General features: G+C 48.2%; 1 protein-coding gene across 6 annotated transcripts in view; it reads right to left on the bottom strand.

Moving 5' to 3' along the window:
- FRMD4A (FERM domain containing 4A) overlaps nucleotides 1-17,165 on the bottom strand; it is a 380,055-nt gene that overhangs the window by 7,347 nt on the left and 355,543 nt on the right. For all 6 annotated transcript variants that reach the window (XM_061467212.1, XM_061467215.1, XM_061467216.1 and 3 more), the window contains 7 exons: nucleotides 12,964-13,097; nucleotides 9,593-9,715; nucleotides 6,260-6,488; nucleotides 4,349-4,405; nucleotides 3,647-3,884; nucleotides 3,065-3,229; nucleotides 417-1,276 (listed from right to left, as the gene is read on the bottom strand). In XM_061467212.1, the coding sequence (XP_061323196.1) occupies nucleotides 417-1,276; nucleotides 3,065-3,229; nucleotides 3,647-3,884; nucleotides 4,349-4,405; nucleotides 6,260-6,488; nucleotides 9,593-9,715; nucleotides 12,964-13,097 (1,806 nt within the window). The remainder of the gene's footprint in view (nucleotides 1-416; nucleotides 1,277-3,064; nucleotides 3,230-3,646; nucleotides 3,885-4,348; nucleotides 4,406-6,259; nucleotides 6,489-9,592; nucleotides 9,716-12,963; nucleotides 13,098-17,165) is intronic.

The following is a 17,165-nucleotide window of genomic DNA, read 5'->3' on the forward strand; positions in this document are numbered from 1 at the left end:
TTGCAAAGTGATGATTTGCATGGAAAGAATTCCCACCTGATGAGTGTGTTGGACAAGGCTTGCCCCCGGTCTTATGCCTACAGACTTGGTGAGCAACATGTGAAGGCCAGATAATGTGCTATGGTCTGGCTTTGCTCTCCAGCATGAACCCATACGGCATGAATCATAGAATCACAGAATGGCTTCGGTTGGAATCATCCAGTTCCACTCCCCTGCCAGGGCACCTTCCACTAGAGCAGGTTGCTCCAAGCCCCTGTGTCCAACCTGGCCTTGAACACTGCCACAGATGGGGCAGCCACAGCTTCTCTGGGCAACCCATTCCAGTGCCTCACCCCCTTCACAGTAAAGAACTTCCTCCTTGTATCTAACCTGAACTTCCCCTGTATCCCTTCACTTTGCCCAGGCTGGGCTCTCACCTGATGTTGCTTTACACATCTGAGGCATTCTCGTGACCCGGCTGTGCGCCACAAAGGTGCTTTGTGAAGATGTGCTGTACTGGGAGCTGCTGTCCGAGGAGGTGGAGCTTGTGTGCGAGAGGCGGCTGTGCTCCTTGTGGGAGGCCGTGGACCTCTGGTACCAGAGCCGCAGCTCGTCCGACACTGCAGTCCTACCCGAGCCTTTCTCGTGACCCTCCCTGCCCAGAGATGGAGTCCTTATGATTTGGGAGCGGGAAGGGGTGAGCCTGACAGAGTCCACTTCATCCCCATGCCAGTTCTCCTTAAACATCCCCCCCGCTGTGTAGGAGTTGGAGGTTTTGAATTGTGCTTTCACGCTGTAGTGTCCCTCCTGGTCGTTCTCCAGGCTCCGCACCACCACGGGTGTGGAGCTGCCCTCAATGTACAGGGGATATTCTTTGATCCTGTACTGGGAGGAGGGTTGGCTCTGGCTGTGCAGGTACACACGGTGGTGTCCTGTCCCGTTCCTCGCAGCCAGGTTGGGCATACTCCCTGAATTGGAAGAGACCAGGTTGCCTGCCGATTTGTGCCTTTGCCTCTGCCGCTCTCTGGCTTTCGATGGGGAATCCTCTGCCAGGGTAGAGTAGTTGGGGTTCATCTGAGCGGGGTAGTAGTGCTCAGAGCTGGAATGGCTGGTGCAGGAAGAGCAGTCGTCCATGGGGTCAGAGCCATTACTGCTACGAGTCCTTGGGGTGTAGAAATCGGGACTCCCTGTCTCATTCTCAGAGCCGAGGAGCTTTCCTTGCGACTCCAAACTAGAGCTTCGGTGTCTAAAGTGCTGAGCTAAGCTGTGCAGTCTGGTTGGGCTGATGTCTACTGACCTGCAGGGAAGAAATCCAGGCTGGTAAGTCAACAGGACAGAGCACTCCCCATCCCCTTGTGCACACAAGACAAGCTTAACAGGCAATGGACTGAGGGCACTGAAAACTTGGACCCTCCCCCCACCCCAGCACTGTGTGGGGCTGCTGCCTGCAAAGCAGGCTGCTTCCCTGCTGCAGGGTTTGGAGTGATTAGGTCCTATTCCTGTTCCTCTCCAGTCTCTTTGGTGGTGGCATTCAGTCTGCAGCACCACATGGGACATGCCCTTGCCCAGCACAATTCCTCTGTGGCTTGCCACCCTGGGAAAGACCCAATCTGAAGGGCAAAACGGGGAACCTCAAGCCCCAGCTTTGCTGGTGTGGCAGAGCTATTTGGATCAGCCCCATCCCTGTGTACCAGGTTCACCTCACTCCAGCTCTGCAAACCCCAAGACTTTAGCCTCAAAGGTGGGATTCCCTCACAAGTAGCCTTTGAATGCTCTGCACAGGTACAATTCACATGGTGTGAGACAGACAAACAGACAGACAGACAGCCCATACTTAGCCCAGAATGCAGTGATTTCTACCCTGGTCACTGAAAAAGTCATCTCTGTTGAGCAGTTCGGTTTTACTGGGGCCCAGCCATGGGTAGCATGTGTGGGACTGCTATTGGGTGATGGCCCCTTCAGGCAACTACCCCAAATCACAGCTTACAAGGCTCGATTCATGGCCAAGTCTGGGTGGTCTCTATTCACCCCAGCTGTTTGCAGAGCTTCAGCCATCTGTTCAGGGAGCAGGAACACTCCCCAACGAGCCACACGCTGTCATGATGGATGGCCAAGGCCAGGGCATGCAGCTCATGAATGAGCCACAGAGCAGGCAATGGTTATTTCAAATACCCAAATGGTCCCTACCCGGTCAAGGCTGCTTCTCAAGCCTTGTGCCAAGCTTGTTTCTCATGCAGCTTGGCTCCAGTGTTAACAAACATTGCACTTGTGAAAGGTATTCTCAGCCAAACACTTCTAACACACTTGACCCAGGGTCTTAATGCCTTGTATTGTCTCTGCCCAAGTCTGATGTGTTAGCATGACTCTTGATTTATGCTGAGCTGAATGATGGTAGCACTTCCCCTTGGGGCAGGGTACCTAACAACACAGCTTTGGCTCAGCTCTGCTTCCTGCAGTGCCCATGGGATTTGTCACAAGAGCAAAACAGCAATGAAGCTGAACACTTTGTGGAAATCCTGATGAAAATTGGACTCAAATTGGGCCATGCACATCAAATCACATCCCTTACACACTTAGCTCTTTCCTCTGTCAGCCTTGGGCTCATTCCAGTGCCACCTGGATCCTTGGGTGGATTGCTATACACAAGCTCTCTCTCCACACAAGTTCACACGTATGCCAACATTTGAGAGAGAACTAACACTACACAACAGTTCGTATCAGACAGGAAACAACATGTTCTCTTCAGGGATCCATGGAGGAACTTACTGCAGAGTTTAGCAGTAGCTCCATAACTCTTTTAAAAGTGGTGTGGGGTTTGGAGCACCTATAAACAGTCCCTGAGATGAAAGGTCCCATTGGAAGAAAAGGTTGGCTACTTCTGGGGAAGTGATGAGGGGCAGGATCATGCTGATGTGATTTCAGGATCTCAGTTTGGGAAAGATTCCCTACTGGCAACAACCGTACATGAGCCTTTTACATGAACAGGACTGGTTTATTTCCTTGCCTGAACTGGGAATTAATACATATCCTAGGGGAAGGATAAAGCCAAGAACATTTATTCCAGGTAAGGTGAGAGAAGACTTACCGCGTGGAGTGGACGTAGTGCGGACTGCGTACCCGTAGATCCGGCGTCGATGGCATGCTGGACTGGGAATTCCAGTGGGGAAGGCTCCGGATGGGGCTGTTCTGCAGCGAGCTGCTCCCTCCTGCCTCAGCACAGCTCCCGGTACTGGGGAACCGCTTGTGACTGCTGCAGAGCAAACACCCTGTGTCAGTTTCCAGGCAGGGATGGGGGAAAAGGGCTCCCACGCCTCTTTCCAGATCTCAGGCATGTGCCTGTGATCTTGAGGGGGGGAGCGGGAGTTGGGGCAGCTGGTGCTGCATCCCAGACATTGTGCTTCTGCATTAGCCAGAGGTCAAGGCCAAGCCCTGTCAAAGCCCTCAGAAGATCCACCATCCTTCCTTTCTAAATGGTTTCTACAGTAACATCAAGATATGAAGCAGCTCCTGTGTTTGCAGCCTATTTTTATGACATGCTTATTGGCCAAAACACCTAAAAACCTCGTTCTGGTATGGGATGGCTTCAGGAAGTTTGATAGGGCTCACACCCATCCCTCGTGAAAGCAGGGGATATCTCTGGAATGCAGCCTCAAGCTAACTGGCTCACCTGGAATGACTGTGTGAGGAGCGCTTCTTGACCTTCTCATAGGGCTCATCCAAGGATGACTCGCTCCACATCTTGGGTTTGATGGGGGACTTGTCGTAGTCGTTGCGGTGGTAATGCATCTGGCGGAGGCCTTCCAGTGACTGCGGGGGGGGCGGCCTGTTGTGCAAGGGGGGCCGGGGAGGGAGTCCTTTGTGTGGGGACTGGAGAGGGGAGATTGTGCTGGTGACCTGAGAGTCCTCTGTGAAGAGAAGAAGGGAGAGAGGTGATGGCTGTGTGATACCTGCAATGGCAGCACAATACCTGAACCTGCTTCCTCACCCTGCTTCCCCTGGGTGCGCTCAGGAGCGACTTGAAGACCCAGCTGTTAGTAGCGCACCAACTGGCATTCCCATTTTGGGAAAGAATGCCCAACAAGATTGTGCAATGCAATGCATTAAACTAACTGCAACATTAAGAGGAAATAAGGGAGATTCTGGGACTGTCTTCTGAAAGAATTCAGATTCAATTCAGCAGCAATATTCACTGCTCCAGGCCTGGTGTCTGGCTACAAGGTGGAGTCGGGGGAAGCCAAGTGGTTTTTGATACTGGGATTTTTGCATGGATTATTATACAGAACAGTTCCTCCTTTCGAGTGTCAATCAGGAGCTCACACATCCCTCCCTTTTTCCTTCCTGCCCTCTAGAACATACAGCAGAAACGTACCATCCTCGAGAACAAGGGCGTCTGAGAGGGAGCTGTCTTCACTGGCAATGTTTCCTTCTGAAGGGAAGAAAATATAAAGATGGTCACATTAGGAAATATTGGATATTAGATGGTCAGATGGGAGATTGAGATGAGCTCTTAGGCAGATGCTCTTCCCTGTGAGGGTGCTGAGGTGCTGGCACAGGGTGCCCGGAGAAGCTGCGGCTGCCCCATCCCTGGCAGCGTTCAAGGCCAGGTTGGACACAAGGGCTTGGAGCAACCTGCTCTAGTGGAAGGTGTCCCTGTCTGTGTCAGGGGGTTGGAACTGGAAGAGCTTTAAGGTCCCTTCCAGCCCAATCCCAAGCCCGAGAATCACTGTGACTACTGAACTGCAGTGTGATCTTTGTCCACTGAGTCTGAGCCTTAAGCAGCCACCCATGTCTTCCTCCTCCCATAGCTGAGGGGCAAGATTCCTATGAACAACTGACTCAGCACTCTCAGTCCCCGAGAGCAGAGCTGCAGGCCAGGCCTCTCACTAGCAGGCTGCCTTTCAGGGAGCTGCTAACTCTTGTCAATTAATGGAGATTAAGACTGAGTCACAAGGGAGAGCTGAGATCCCCAGAGGATGCAAGATGGCATGGTGCCATTGGAAAGATTTGTATCTCAGGCCTTAAGGACTCTGGGTTTGATCCCCACCTTCTTAAAATGATCATCCTGTTGCTAAGTAAAGGCTCACACTAGGTACTAGTTTTGTCTAATTCAGGGAAATGCTTTCTGAGCATCCTCTGTAGCAGCAGGAGCAGCTCTCATATCCTTGGCATGCACACACTGAGCTGCCTCCCCCATCCTGTGTCCTCCTGGCTGCCTTTTATCCCTGACTGCGGTGTAACTTGGTACCCAGGTCACAAATACAGCAGCTCTAATCTCAGTTCCTGCTACAGAGGCACAGAGAAAAGCTCTGCAAGTCAAAGGGAAAGGGCAAAATCAGCAAGGGAGAAAGAACCACAGCAGCAAGTTAATGGATTGCATGAAAAACCAATCAACAACCCAGTAATCCATAAAGTGCCCTGAGAATTCCATTGTAAAGAAAAAATTAGAAAGAAAAAAAAAGCATTTGAACACAGCAATGACACTGCCACACTTTGATTGTACAGATGCCTTTCAGCTAGACAGCTCACCCCAATCTGTGAACATTGATTGTATTTGTACAGCACCACTCTGGAGGAGACATTAACACAGTGATGTTATAGGTGAACAAAGGGCTCACAGTCTGCTTTCCTGGCAGGCTTGTACTCTGCAGCATGACACTGCTCCTTGTGCTGTGAGCCAGCACATCCCCAGTGCACAGCATGCAGGATGGGAGAGGACAGCACCTGCAGAGTCCTCCAGACAGGAGAAGGAAGAGGAGGGATGGAGGAGGGCCACGAGAATGATCAGGGGCTGGAGCACCTCCTGTATGAAGACAGGAGGCTGGGGCTGTTTATCCTGGAGAAGAGAAGGCTGAGTGGAGACCTCACAGCAGCTTCCAGTGTCTGAAGGGGGCTACATGGGTGCTGGAGAGAGACTTTTCATCAGGGACTGTAGGGATAGGTACAAGGGGTGATGGGTTTAAACTTAATCAGGGGAAGTTCAGGTTTGATATCAGGAAGAAGTTCTTTACTGTGAGGGTGGTGAGACACTGGAATGGGTTGCCCAAAGAAGTGGTAAATGCTCCATCCTTGCAGCATTCAAGACAGAATTAGACAGAGCCTTGGGTGACATGGTCTAGTGTGAGGCATCCCTGCCCATGGCAAGGGGTTGGAACTGGATGATCTTAAGGTCCTTTCCAACTCAAACCATTCTGTGACTCTATGATCTGTCCCTCAAAGCAAAGATTTTGCTCCCTGCCCTCCACAGATCCTTCTGTGATGCCGTGGGTGCTGTCCCACTTACCATCTATGATCAGGGAGGCTCTCTGGGTTGGCTTCTTCCCAGACTTGATGCGATACTCATTGATGGCGTTCTCGATCTCCTGCAGCTTCTTCAGTGCGTTCAGGTAGGATGTCTTCCTCTGCTTCTTCAGCTTCTTGCTGACGTTTGGGTCACTGGCCAGGCGCCGAGCAGCCTCCGTGATCTGGGACTGAATGGCAAACTCCCTCTCCAGGCGCTCCAGCTCTGCCTCCTGGGGAAAGGTAAGTGGATTTTGGCTGCCATCAAACTCTCTCAGCACAGCTATGGGGAAGCTCTCCCTGAACCTTGCCATGGCCTCCAACTAAGGCTCTCCATCAGCAAAGCATCCATACTCATGCTGCTCCCCTCACCTCAGGGCCTCCCTGAGCATGCCCACCTCACCTTCATCTGCTCACATGAGTGTCTGGAGCACAGCTGGTGGAAATGATGACCCATGCAAGAAGAATGTGTGTGCTTCAGCCCTAGCCCTGATGTGCTGTTTGGATTTTCATGCAGTTCAATATGGCCTAGCTCTACTACTGACACATTCATCCTGTTACATCCCTCTATGGGTGACCCCTGCCTCCTTATCCACCCCTCCCTGTTTCCTGTCTCCAAATCTGAGTCCCATTTGAAATCAATGCTACGTACTGATGCGAAACTAACAGCTTTAACCTCCTTGACAGGTTTGCTTGGCATTCATCAAACTCTTTGGGGTAAAGAAGCCAAAGATGGCATAACTCCTCCCTGGCCTATGGCTGTCAAATTCCAGGGGATAGTATGAGCTCCTGCAACTCATTGCACCAGAAAATTGTCCTCAAGGTACAAGCCAGGAGGGTGATTTCAGAGCGAGCAGTGTGTAACAGCAAGCTTCCTCTATGCCAAACATGACTAGTTCCCCCAACATTAGCCCTTGCAGTGTCTCAGCTGAGATTTTAAGTGCAGCCAGGGGTACCCTGGAAGCTACCTACTGGTTTTTAGTTATCCTCCAAAGCCAAGGGATTTAGGCCAATCTATGCCAATGCAGAAACCAATATAGAGCGTCCTGGTTTGCACGGGGACCTCAAGCTGTGAGCTCCAAAGATCCCTGCTAATCTGCAATGGATTTGGCTTCCTTCCCCAGCTCGATGGAGTTTCTGCTGTTAGTCTGCTAGGAAGGGGAACACAGCACATTGCAAATGAGGGGGAAAAAAGGACAAGCTTTTTTTACTGTCAGTGAATGGTGGGAGTTCAGATGGCAAGTGCTGATGGAAGTGTATTCATGGAGATCCTGTTATGCAAATTCAAACCCTTTCTTTTTGTCCAGCAGCAGAGTATGCAGCAAGAGCTGTGGGATTTGATCAGACTGAAGTTGTTCTCTCAAGTTTTTATTCTGGGCTTTATCCCTTTGCTGTCCGTGGTGAGTCAGCACTGCCTTAAACCCATAATGATCATTTCCCTCATTCTACTGAACACTGAACCCACCCCTCATCATTTTAACAGATCCCTTTTTGCTTTGAGGGGTTTCTAAGCTCTGTTAGTGCCAATTTATTAAAAGTGAATTTAACACCACGGAGTTTTAAGGCCTGAAACCTGATTTGCTGTCTTCTGGTAAAATCCTTCCCGGAACCAGGAATTATGGACCAGGTAGAGGCGATTACCAAGAAATACAATAAGACCCATTTGTGCAAGTCTTATTCTGCCAAAGCTCTTAGTAAAGGTACGGTGAGCTTGATGTGAGCTGTCATTTCAGACCTTCACAGATTCAGTTCTAAATCATTCAGTATATCTTAGAAAAAACATATTAATTTTCCTCTGGGCCATAGCTGTTTATTTTCTTCCAGTGAGGCCCCTATAAATAAAGCCTCTGAAAATCAGAGCTATCATCTGCCTTCAGATGGAAGGGCCTCCCTTCAGGTCCTTGTCACAGTTGGTAATATCAGTCCTGAATTTATGTGCCTGAGGGAGTATTTCACCTTTGGTTTTAAATGGAGTTTCTAATGTTTGCATTTGCTGAAAAGCACCTGAAAATCACCGCTGGCCTCTCTAAATGCTCTCAAAATGGCAGCCAAATAAACAGAGCTCATTCCTCAAGAAGAGAAATTCATGGTTTTCAACAGGGTCTTCAAGTTTGACAGATGAAAAGGGAGGCAGAGAAAAGCTGAATCAGCGTGTTTGGATTGCTGCTGCCAGAGTGCCTGCAGTGAGGAGGAGCTGCTTTACCTTCCTGCTCTCCCCACCTAACCTTGCCACTGGAGTAAGGAGATTCCTCACCTGCTGGCCCCAAAAGCTGCCCTGTAGCAATAAGATGTGGGGAAGCTGGAGATCAGATTCTAACTGAGCAGCCAGCAGACTGCAGGGGTTTCAGGAATAACTCGGTTAAGCCGTGCTTTCCCTTTGAAAAGCTTAATTAAATGTGTTGGTTCATGAATATCTGAGTGTTGGAATTCCTCTCCCAGGCTCCATTGAGAACACAACTAAAGAGCTCCAGCTGTTTACTTTTCCAGGAGCAGGAAAATGCCAATGAAACGACAAACAGTTAATTCCCTGCCTGAGCCGAGCCCTAAACCACACAGTCACACAGCTCCAGTCTCTCCTCTTACAAAAATAAAAGGGAAACTCAAGCCTGGAATATACACAAGTGTCTTGAGACAAATGCGTCTCTGAAGACAATAGCTTTTCTGTGGATCCGGTCCCGCCTTACAGCTGCTGCAGGCCTGTTTTCACAGCCATGGTTCAGGGCACTGACCCAGCACGTTGTGGGAGCAAGGGAAGAGAACAAACACTCCCTGGCAAACTTGGGAAAACATAATTCCAGCTCCCCATAGGTAGGGATGAAGGCTCTTTTGTTTAAGGACTGGAGACCAAAATGCTTTCATCTTGCTGTTGCAGGGCTAAGATGGATAACAGTGATGCTTTTCTCCCTGCTTAGGGGAGACGTGAATTCAGATTGCTGCTGAAGCAGAGAGCAAGTGGCTGTTTGCAATAACTCAGGGCAGCAGCAGGGCTCAGATGGGTTAAGGGTGTGCTCCCTACTCACACGAGTCACTGCACTTGATCACCAGAGCTCTTAGACTGTCATGGTCCTGTTGTTCACCCAGGCTATTTGTTACCTCTAGCAAAGCCAGAGCTGAACCTTGAGGATTTCACCTTTAAGCCTGAACTAAGGCCACCAACTCTCACTGCTTTCCCTGCTTTATATCTGATTATATATATATATATAAAGGCACTATGACCAACTACAGTTGTTTAATGTAACTATGGCTATAGGACTGATGCTTCCTATGTGGTGCGTGGTGGATATCTTAGAGACCTGAGGTGGGGACACAGGGCTGGAAGGGAAGGGCACAGCCTCACCTCTCCCTTAGGCAGGATCTTCTGCTCATCCAGTTTAAAGGCAGTTCCTATTCTTCTCCTTACAATAGGCGGCTCCTCCCCAGGATCTAGGGGGTATTCTCGTGGCAGCTTTCCTGTGAGCTCCTGTAAGCAGAAAATGCTGTTAGGGGTGTGGGAAGTCCTGCAGCAGAGCAGAGCACAACACCGTGACTGTAAAATGACAGGCGTTCATTAACAACACATCTAGTTCAGCGAGCTGATAAACATAGAGGAGAGCACCCGGCCCTGCAAACTCATCCCAGAACCTGACACTGAGGGTGGGGAACTTTTCTTTAACCTGTGAGCGAATGAATGAATGAATACAGATTATTCTTGCGGCCTGCCCAGGGTAGGTCTGTAGTTGGTGCCCATCCTTAGGGTGGCTGGGGCCTGAGGCTGAACAGACTGCCTCAGGGTGAGCAGGAAAGAGCTTCTGAGAGGGGAGTGAGCAGATCTAAGAGCCCTCATGCAGGATGCAGGTCTGCTGAGTCAGAAAGCCACAACAGCAACAGCCGTGCAGGTTATGACCTGCACAGCAAAACATTCCCACCTGATTCATGATGTGTCTGAGAGGAATGCACTGAAAAGGGTCACTAAAAGCAGTGCCTGGTACCTCATTACCTATCTGATAACACTTCATGTATCAGAGCCCCTTCCAAACCCCAGTGACCTCATGGAAGGCTTTGGAGCAGTATTAGCTGATGCTTTGTCAGACTGATGGGGTTATTTCTAAAGATTTGTTCAAAATCTGAAGCAAACCCCCTAGAACTGAGCAATATCTGGAGCACAGGAAGCAGGGAGCGCCACTACTGATGTTAATGGTGTGGGTTTTTTCCCCTGGACTACACAATACAGCCACACATATCTGAATTGAAGACATTCAAATGCCTACAGAAAAAGGCAGGAGCCTCCTTGTACTCAAAAGTCTCCCCATGAAGGACAAAAGGCTTTTGTGTTCCTTAGCATCAGCCTTGAGAGGATCCAGCTGGCAGAGTAACCTAAATCATCTGAATCCCGAAGAACAGCAGCTGACCTTAATGTGAGTGCTGTGCAGCTCAGGTCCCTGCCTGCCCCGGCCTCTCCCCAGCTCCCTAATGGGGTTTTTCTTTCTGTTCTTTTCAGGTCACTCGGAAACAAGGACCTGGCCTTTTCAAATCCCTCCTTTCAGCAATTCCCTGCAAAAATGGGTTTGCAGAACAGCTCTGTGCTGAGGAGCACATCCCCCTATTGCAGGAGGCACAGTTGCAGTGTCTCAGTCCCATTCTGCTTTCCCCCTGTGGAGTTATTTCAGCTTCTCTTCCAAAGTGTATTCCTTCTAGTGAGATGTGGCTCTAAGCACAGCATCCAAACACAGATTCCTGTATCCTTTCCCGAGGGAAACAAGGCTGTTTTCTTTATAACCCCTAACTTCCTATGAAGCAGTGGGGAAAGAGTTAATATCTTCTGTAGAATGCCCAAGAGTGGAGCAGAACAAAATGAATGTGGGCTACCATGCTGCCTCCAGAAGCTGAAAAGTATTTGCAGGCATGGTCCTGAAATGTAATCTAAATGAATAAGTAACTGGAGTAGTGATGGCCTGGAGTAACCTGATGCCACTGTTAGGAATGGCTCTGGCCATGCTGATTTGATTATGTCCCCACTTTTAACTCTTTTTTTTATCTCCTGGTTTTCAGTCTTCTCCCTCTGCTTTGGCCACTCCTGTGCCAAAGCAGAAAGCACGAAGGGCAGCCTGAGAGGAAATACTTCCAACTACAGGCTGATGATGAGCTGTAGGGTTGTTAAGACAGGGTCAGATTCCATGTGTCCATCAACTGCCTCTCTTGGATCATCTATAGAAAGCACTAACACTTTCTACCAGCTCTTAAGGTGCTGACAGACGGGCTCTGGCCAGCCTTGCTGCAGCACATGAAGGAGATATTGCTCCCTACCAGCAGCTCCATGCCCCAGCGGGAGCTGTTGCAAAGTGCCTGGGTTTGAAGTAAAGGCACTGGGCTGTGAGCTCCTGCAACTACAGCAGAAGCACATCTGCATGCTGCTGATGCAAGGCATTAATCATTGGCAGTCAGGCAGAGTTAGCTTAGGGTGGTAAATTCCTCCAGGCCAAGTAGAGACCTCGAGACCTTGTCCATCAGCCCCTGAAGAGCACCTGACTGCTTCCTGCAGATGATCTTGGCTCTGTACTCAATGGACTTAGGAGACTGAATCTGTTCTTGTGACCTGTATCAGCACCAGTTGTTTGCTGAAGTCAACCAGGACTTCCCAGGTGGGAAAGGATTGCCTGTGTGTAGTAACGGATGGGAACAGAGGCAGCAGAGACTTCTTTGTTGAGAGGTGTTTTTTCACAGCTTAATCTTGGTGTTAAAACTATAGACCAATCGAAACAAAGTGCAACAACAGCTGAATCAGTGACCTACTGCCCCCATTTTTGTCAAAGGCAAGATACACATCACGTATTAAGCAACAACTGGAAGATCTCAGTGCCACTGTCTGCAGCCAGCTTCCTCTTGTGTTACACATCACCATTTGTTATTAAAGTCACATTTTCAGGCCTGGTAAACAAGGGAGGACTGATGAATGACCCAAGAGTACACTGCTGCTGATCTCCATGTGCAGCTGCAGCAGCGTTGTGACTTCCCCAGACATTAAACTGATCTCTAAGCTGGTCTCCTGTGTACGCCAAGAATGAATTGGCAAGCGAGTGGGAAGGTTATGAGTTCCTGAGCTGTCCTCCACGTCATGGGATCACTACAGTGGTTCCAGTTCACAAGGTCTGCCACTACACTGCAATTCCTCTCACCAGTGCCAGAGTTTATTGGATGAAGGGAGTCTACATGAAGCAGACAAGACCTTGTGTGCTGTATGTAGAAATGTGTTGGGAGAAGAAAGCAAGTAAGGTCAGGCCTGCTTCAAGAAGAAAGTGCATCAGCCTGTTCTGTTGAGTCTTTTTTTTTGCTGATGAAGCCAAAAGCATTTGAGAAGTGATTACCAGTGTGGAGGACAGCCTTTCCTATGCCATTTAGGTAGCTGCATGTTCCCACCAAAGTCAATAAGAAGCCTGGCTGAATGCATTTAAACACTATTTCAAACAGCAGGCATGGAGCACTCTCCTAGCCCCAGTCCAATGGGCTACTTAGCTGACATGGGGTCCACTTCTCTGGGGGGCAAACATCCTGTGCCACTGCAATATGGAGTTGAAACATCTGGACCTTCCTTAGGTCTTTGTACAATGGGCCTTAAAAGAGGTGACTATGGAAGGAATCTCTTCTCCTGACTCCACACCACCTCCAAACAAGGAGCATGCTATAACAATGCAAGTGACAAAGCGTTACAGGTATAAAATGTCCATTGCCTACCGCTTCCCGGAGACAGAGCTTCTTCAGCTCTTCCAAGCGCTGGCGCAGTGTCTCTTCCAAAGCTTCTTGCCTGGATTTCAGTGCAGCCAACATGTCTTTCTTGGCAGATTGAGAGCTGTCTGACTCTTGGGAGCCTGTCAATAACAATGATTTCATTAGGCCAGCTGACAGCAGAATACACATCTGGAGCACTTGTAATTTTACCAAAGCCTGGATGCAGTCCTTCCAAGGGGGAATGACTATGACATGAAGCAGGTGTTACCCAGTCATGTTTGATTATGGCAAATTCTTAACGTTTAAGCTATCAGACAGGGATTGGGCAGTGGGGCACACAAAGACACTTGTAATCATTATCTGGAAAAATAAAAGCAACACAATCATTCATGTAAGGATCCTAAGAAAGAAAATTATACCATTCCCATGCAGGTTCCCAATGGCAAATAACAAAATAACAGCATAGTTTATGGATCCATGGAGGTGCATTTTTTGGAAATTAAGCTTAGGAGAAACCATTTGACAATAAAGCTACTTCTTAAGAACTGCAGTTTTCCTTGTAGAAAACATTTAATTAGATCCACTTATAGTGCCTGTTCTGTGTGGAAAATGTAATGGAACAAAATTACCTACCAGGATTCCTGTAAAACACACCAAACAACAATAACCTACAGGTCCCTCGGGGACTGTAGCTGGTTCTTGTGAAGGCATAGGTCAAGATATTTACCAATAAATGTCCAAATGGCTTGACTTTTCAAGTGGCAATTACCCAGCAACTTCCACTGAAGTAAGTCCATGCATTAAGTCAGACTTAGTTGCTCAATGGCAGCATTTGTAACTTTAGCTCTTTACAGGAACTTACTGATGGTGTTTCTCATGTTATTTTGGTTTGGGATGGTGCATCAATTGCTATCCCAGATCTAGCATCTCAGAGAAGCAATGTTGCTTGAATCCATTTTGGGTCCCCAGCTTGAGCAGCTGATATATAACTCTTGGCCACAGATTAAGAACATGAAGGGTATGGCCATTCTGTGAGATGAAAAGCAAGCTCAAGAAGGGGTAAACACAATCTCTACATCACTTATCACTTCTATTACCAGCAGTTGGTAAGCTATAACTAGAGTTCCAAGCATCCACCTCAGCTTTATGGAAAGCTGAGTTCTGGTACCTGTGGTGGATTCAGCAGTATGGTGCCATGTCTGTCCACAGCAACACTGAGAGCTACAGCTCCATGCTAAAGCTCTGCCCCACACACAGCTCTGGAGCTCTACCTAAGTCTACATCTTATCCCTTTTTAATAAACTCCATAGTGGGTCTTGAACTGAAGTATACAGGTGATCTAAGGTGTCTGAGATGTCTTCCATGGGGTGGCACAGAATCACAGCATCATAGAATTGCTTTGGCCTCCAATTGAAAAGGCTGGAGGAGGCTGGTTGCTGGCATTTCATGGAACTCTGGAAGGAACCTAGCTGAATGCATTTAAATGCATTTGTTTTGGCACCAAAACAAAGTGAAACTTGTGCTTTCAGCTTCATCTTTCATTGCTGCTATTCCAGCAGACCGTTAAACTGAAAGAGGACTGAGGCAAACAGTGCCATGAAACAGTTCTGCATTGGCCCAGAGGGAGCTGAGGATCTCACAGATCTCTTCCATCACTATTTTCTGCAGTTTTCATAGAGGAAGACAGCCGGCACTTAACTGTGAAACACCACCCCTCTTCCTCACACCTTTTATATGGCTGTCCTGGAGAGGAGGGTGTGAGCAAAGGGCTTTTGAAAGGTTGAGTGTCATCAGACAAAGGAGGACAACCTCACGGTAAGATGCTCCTTTAACTGTTGTAGTCCTCCTCATTTCATTTGGGTTTGCTTTCTCAAAGCAAACAACTCAATTCTGCCAACACATCTGTGCTGCAAGAACTTGATGGGATCTTCTATAGAAGCCTTGTGTTTGCACTGGCAAATGCTCTCTAGCATTTAGTAATTCTTAATGGTAACCCTGGTGAGCTGTTACTAGTGAAAGCTGAACCGCTCAATTTCTTTACTGAATTGCCAAAAAACTGCTGAGTCCTGGTAAAAACTTGCTCATGACTCCAACAGATGTTTCACCCCTTCTTCTTTTCATTTATGACAGCTTTAATGACTTGCGTTTCCCTTTCAACTGCTGTTCCCCTTCCCTTCCTCTCTGCTCCCTAGCTCCACACCGGCCCCAGGTTTATTTTTAAAAGCTGTTCGTATTTGCACTGTGGGTTGCCACAGCAGCTACAGAGATGCTGAAACATTTAAAAGCATATGAATAGCCCAAACCCTGGCCAGATGCCTGCACTGAGCCAGGGTATGCTGACAAGAAGGAAACAAATGGCTTCTGGTGGAGCTGGTCCGGACCCAAATCAAGCACAGACAGTTCACAGCATCTGCTCCATCTGTGCTTACCCTGTGTGAGATCCACATTGGTCTCAACCAGTGTTTGGTGGCAGTGTCCATTGAGAGCACATCTGACCATCTTTTTACCCCTTCCAGAAAGCAAGGAACTGGGGAGATCTGGAAGCTCTCGTCACATTCTGAGTTAAGCATTGGGATTACTGCTGAAATCAAACTCAACTCCTCCTTGGCATTAATCATAGAATCAGATAGGTTGGAAAAGACCTTTAAGATCACTAAGTCCAACCATTACCCCAAGACTGCCAGAACCACCAGTAAACCAGTTCAAATTGACCTTTTCCAAGTGTGTCTTTGCATCACAAACTCTTCTAGTGCAGTGAGGGTTCAAAGGCACTCAGTTCATGGCTTGTGATCCTGAAGTTTTTTAGCTTGACCGTAGCTGATCTGGACAATCTCTTGGGCATACTGCAGGAGTTCTTCAGACCTTCCTGAAGTTTCTCCTTCAGAAACTGTTCTGTCTGTTTGGGGTTTCTTAATATATTACCTTTTCTTTAAAAGCTGAACTATTTTGGGGTGTTGGATTCTCTGCTTGTTCTCACAGGTGAAAAGCAAATGGGAGACCTGATCAGCCAAGAGACTCACACTGCTGTGAGATGCTTGTAAGTGAGCAGAGAATAGTGCTTTATATTGCTGGGCTGCCTACAGCTTCCATTAGAGGCTCTTTAGTTATAAATATGTATTAATCCAGCCTCGAGCAAGGTTGTGACCACAGACCCACTTCTAAAGCCAGTGGCAACTGACCCGAAAATGTCAGAACAAATCAAAAGGCCATAAAAACAACCAGAGAAATAATCAAAGACCAGCACAAACCAAACCAATCAAGCAAATACTACCTTAAATCAGCCCTATTAAATATGATGCTCACTGAGTCATGGCTGCCCAGCGTCTTCCAAAGGGGATCATCAACAGAGAAAAACCAGTCCTGAAAGATCAGTCCTAACATGAGAGACTCCTGCTGCAACAGAGATGGTTGACTGGGAGGCTTTCTCAGGTATTTTATCTCCTACAATTAATGCTGATTCCTGATGCAGGAGAAATGTTGCTAAAATATGCAATTTCTCTGTATGGCTTTTGAACCTTTCTGTGACAATTATTATTGAGCCTCCTTCCCATTTGCTGTGCAAAGATTTACCAAACTGCATTTTAACACAAACTTCTGCAGAACCATTTGATGTCCCTAAAAGAAAAAGGGTTGTGAAAACACACCAGGTAGCAAGCACAGGACCTTCCCTCAGCAGGAACCTGCTGAGCTGGTGCTGGTTTTATAGCTGATGTTACTGGTTTATTTTCAAAGCCAAGTTAATTGTACATTCTCTTTCCTCCTTTCCATACAGGGTGGGACATGGGGCTCAGTGACCTGAACATTCACTTAATACCCTATTAGTCTGTGGATACACTGCTTATCTTCCGATACCCACTTGGCGTCTCTGGGCTCTTTCTCCATCCACTGACAGTCAGGAGAACATGAGCTGTGAAATGGAGGGAGAGCATGGTCCTCCCTTGTCCAACTCGGCAGAATGAACGGCTGAGCTTCTTCACCAGTGCTAATGTGCTGGTTTCTGATCACTCCAATACTGCTGAGGTCAGGACAGTCTTGGTGATGTTGATGGGAACATGAAGTGAGTCACACTCCAAAAGATCTGACCAAAGCAACGTGCTGTGCCTGTGCAGATCTGCAGGGGGCCCTGGCTACCAGGTGTCACTTGGTAAAGCTTTGCCTCAAAGCTTGTCAAAGGGATGAGGCCACCAATATGAACCACTGTTTGGAGA

This window comes from Pezoporus flaviventris, unplaced genomic scaffold (genome assembly GCF_033815535.1).
Source record: "Pezoporus flaviventris isolate CSIRO_AGI_PZ_B2104156 unplaced genomic scaffold, CSIRO_AGI_Pfla_v1 ptg000045l, whole genome shotgun sequence".
Classification (NCBI taxonomy): Eukaryota; Metazoa; Chordata; class Aves; order Psittaciformes; family Psittacidae; genus Pezoporus; species Pezoporus flaviventris.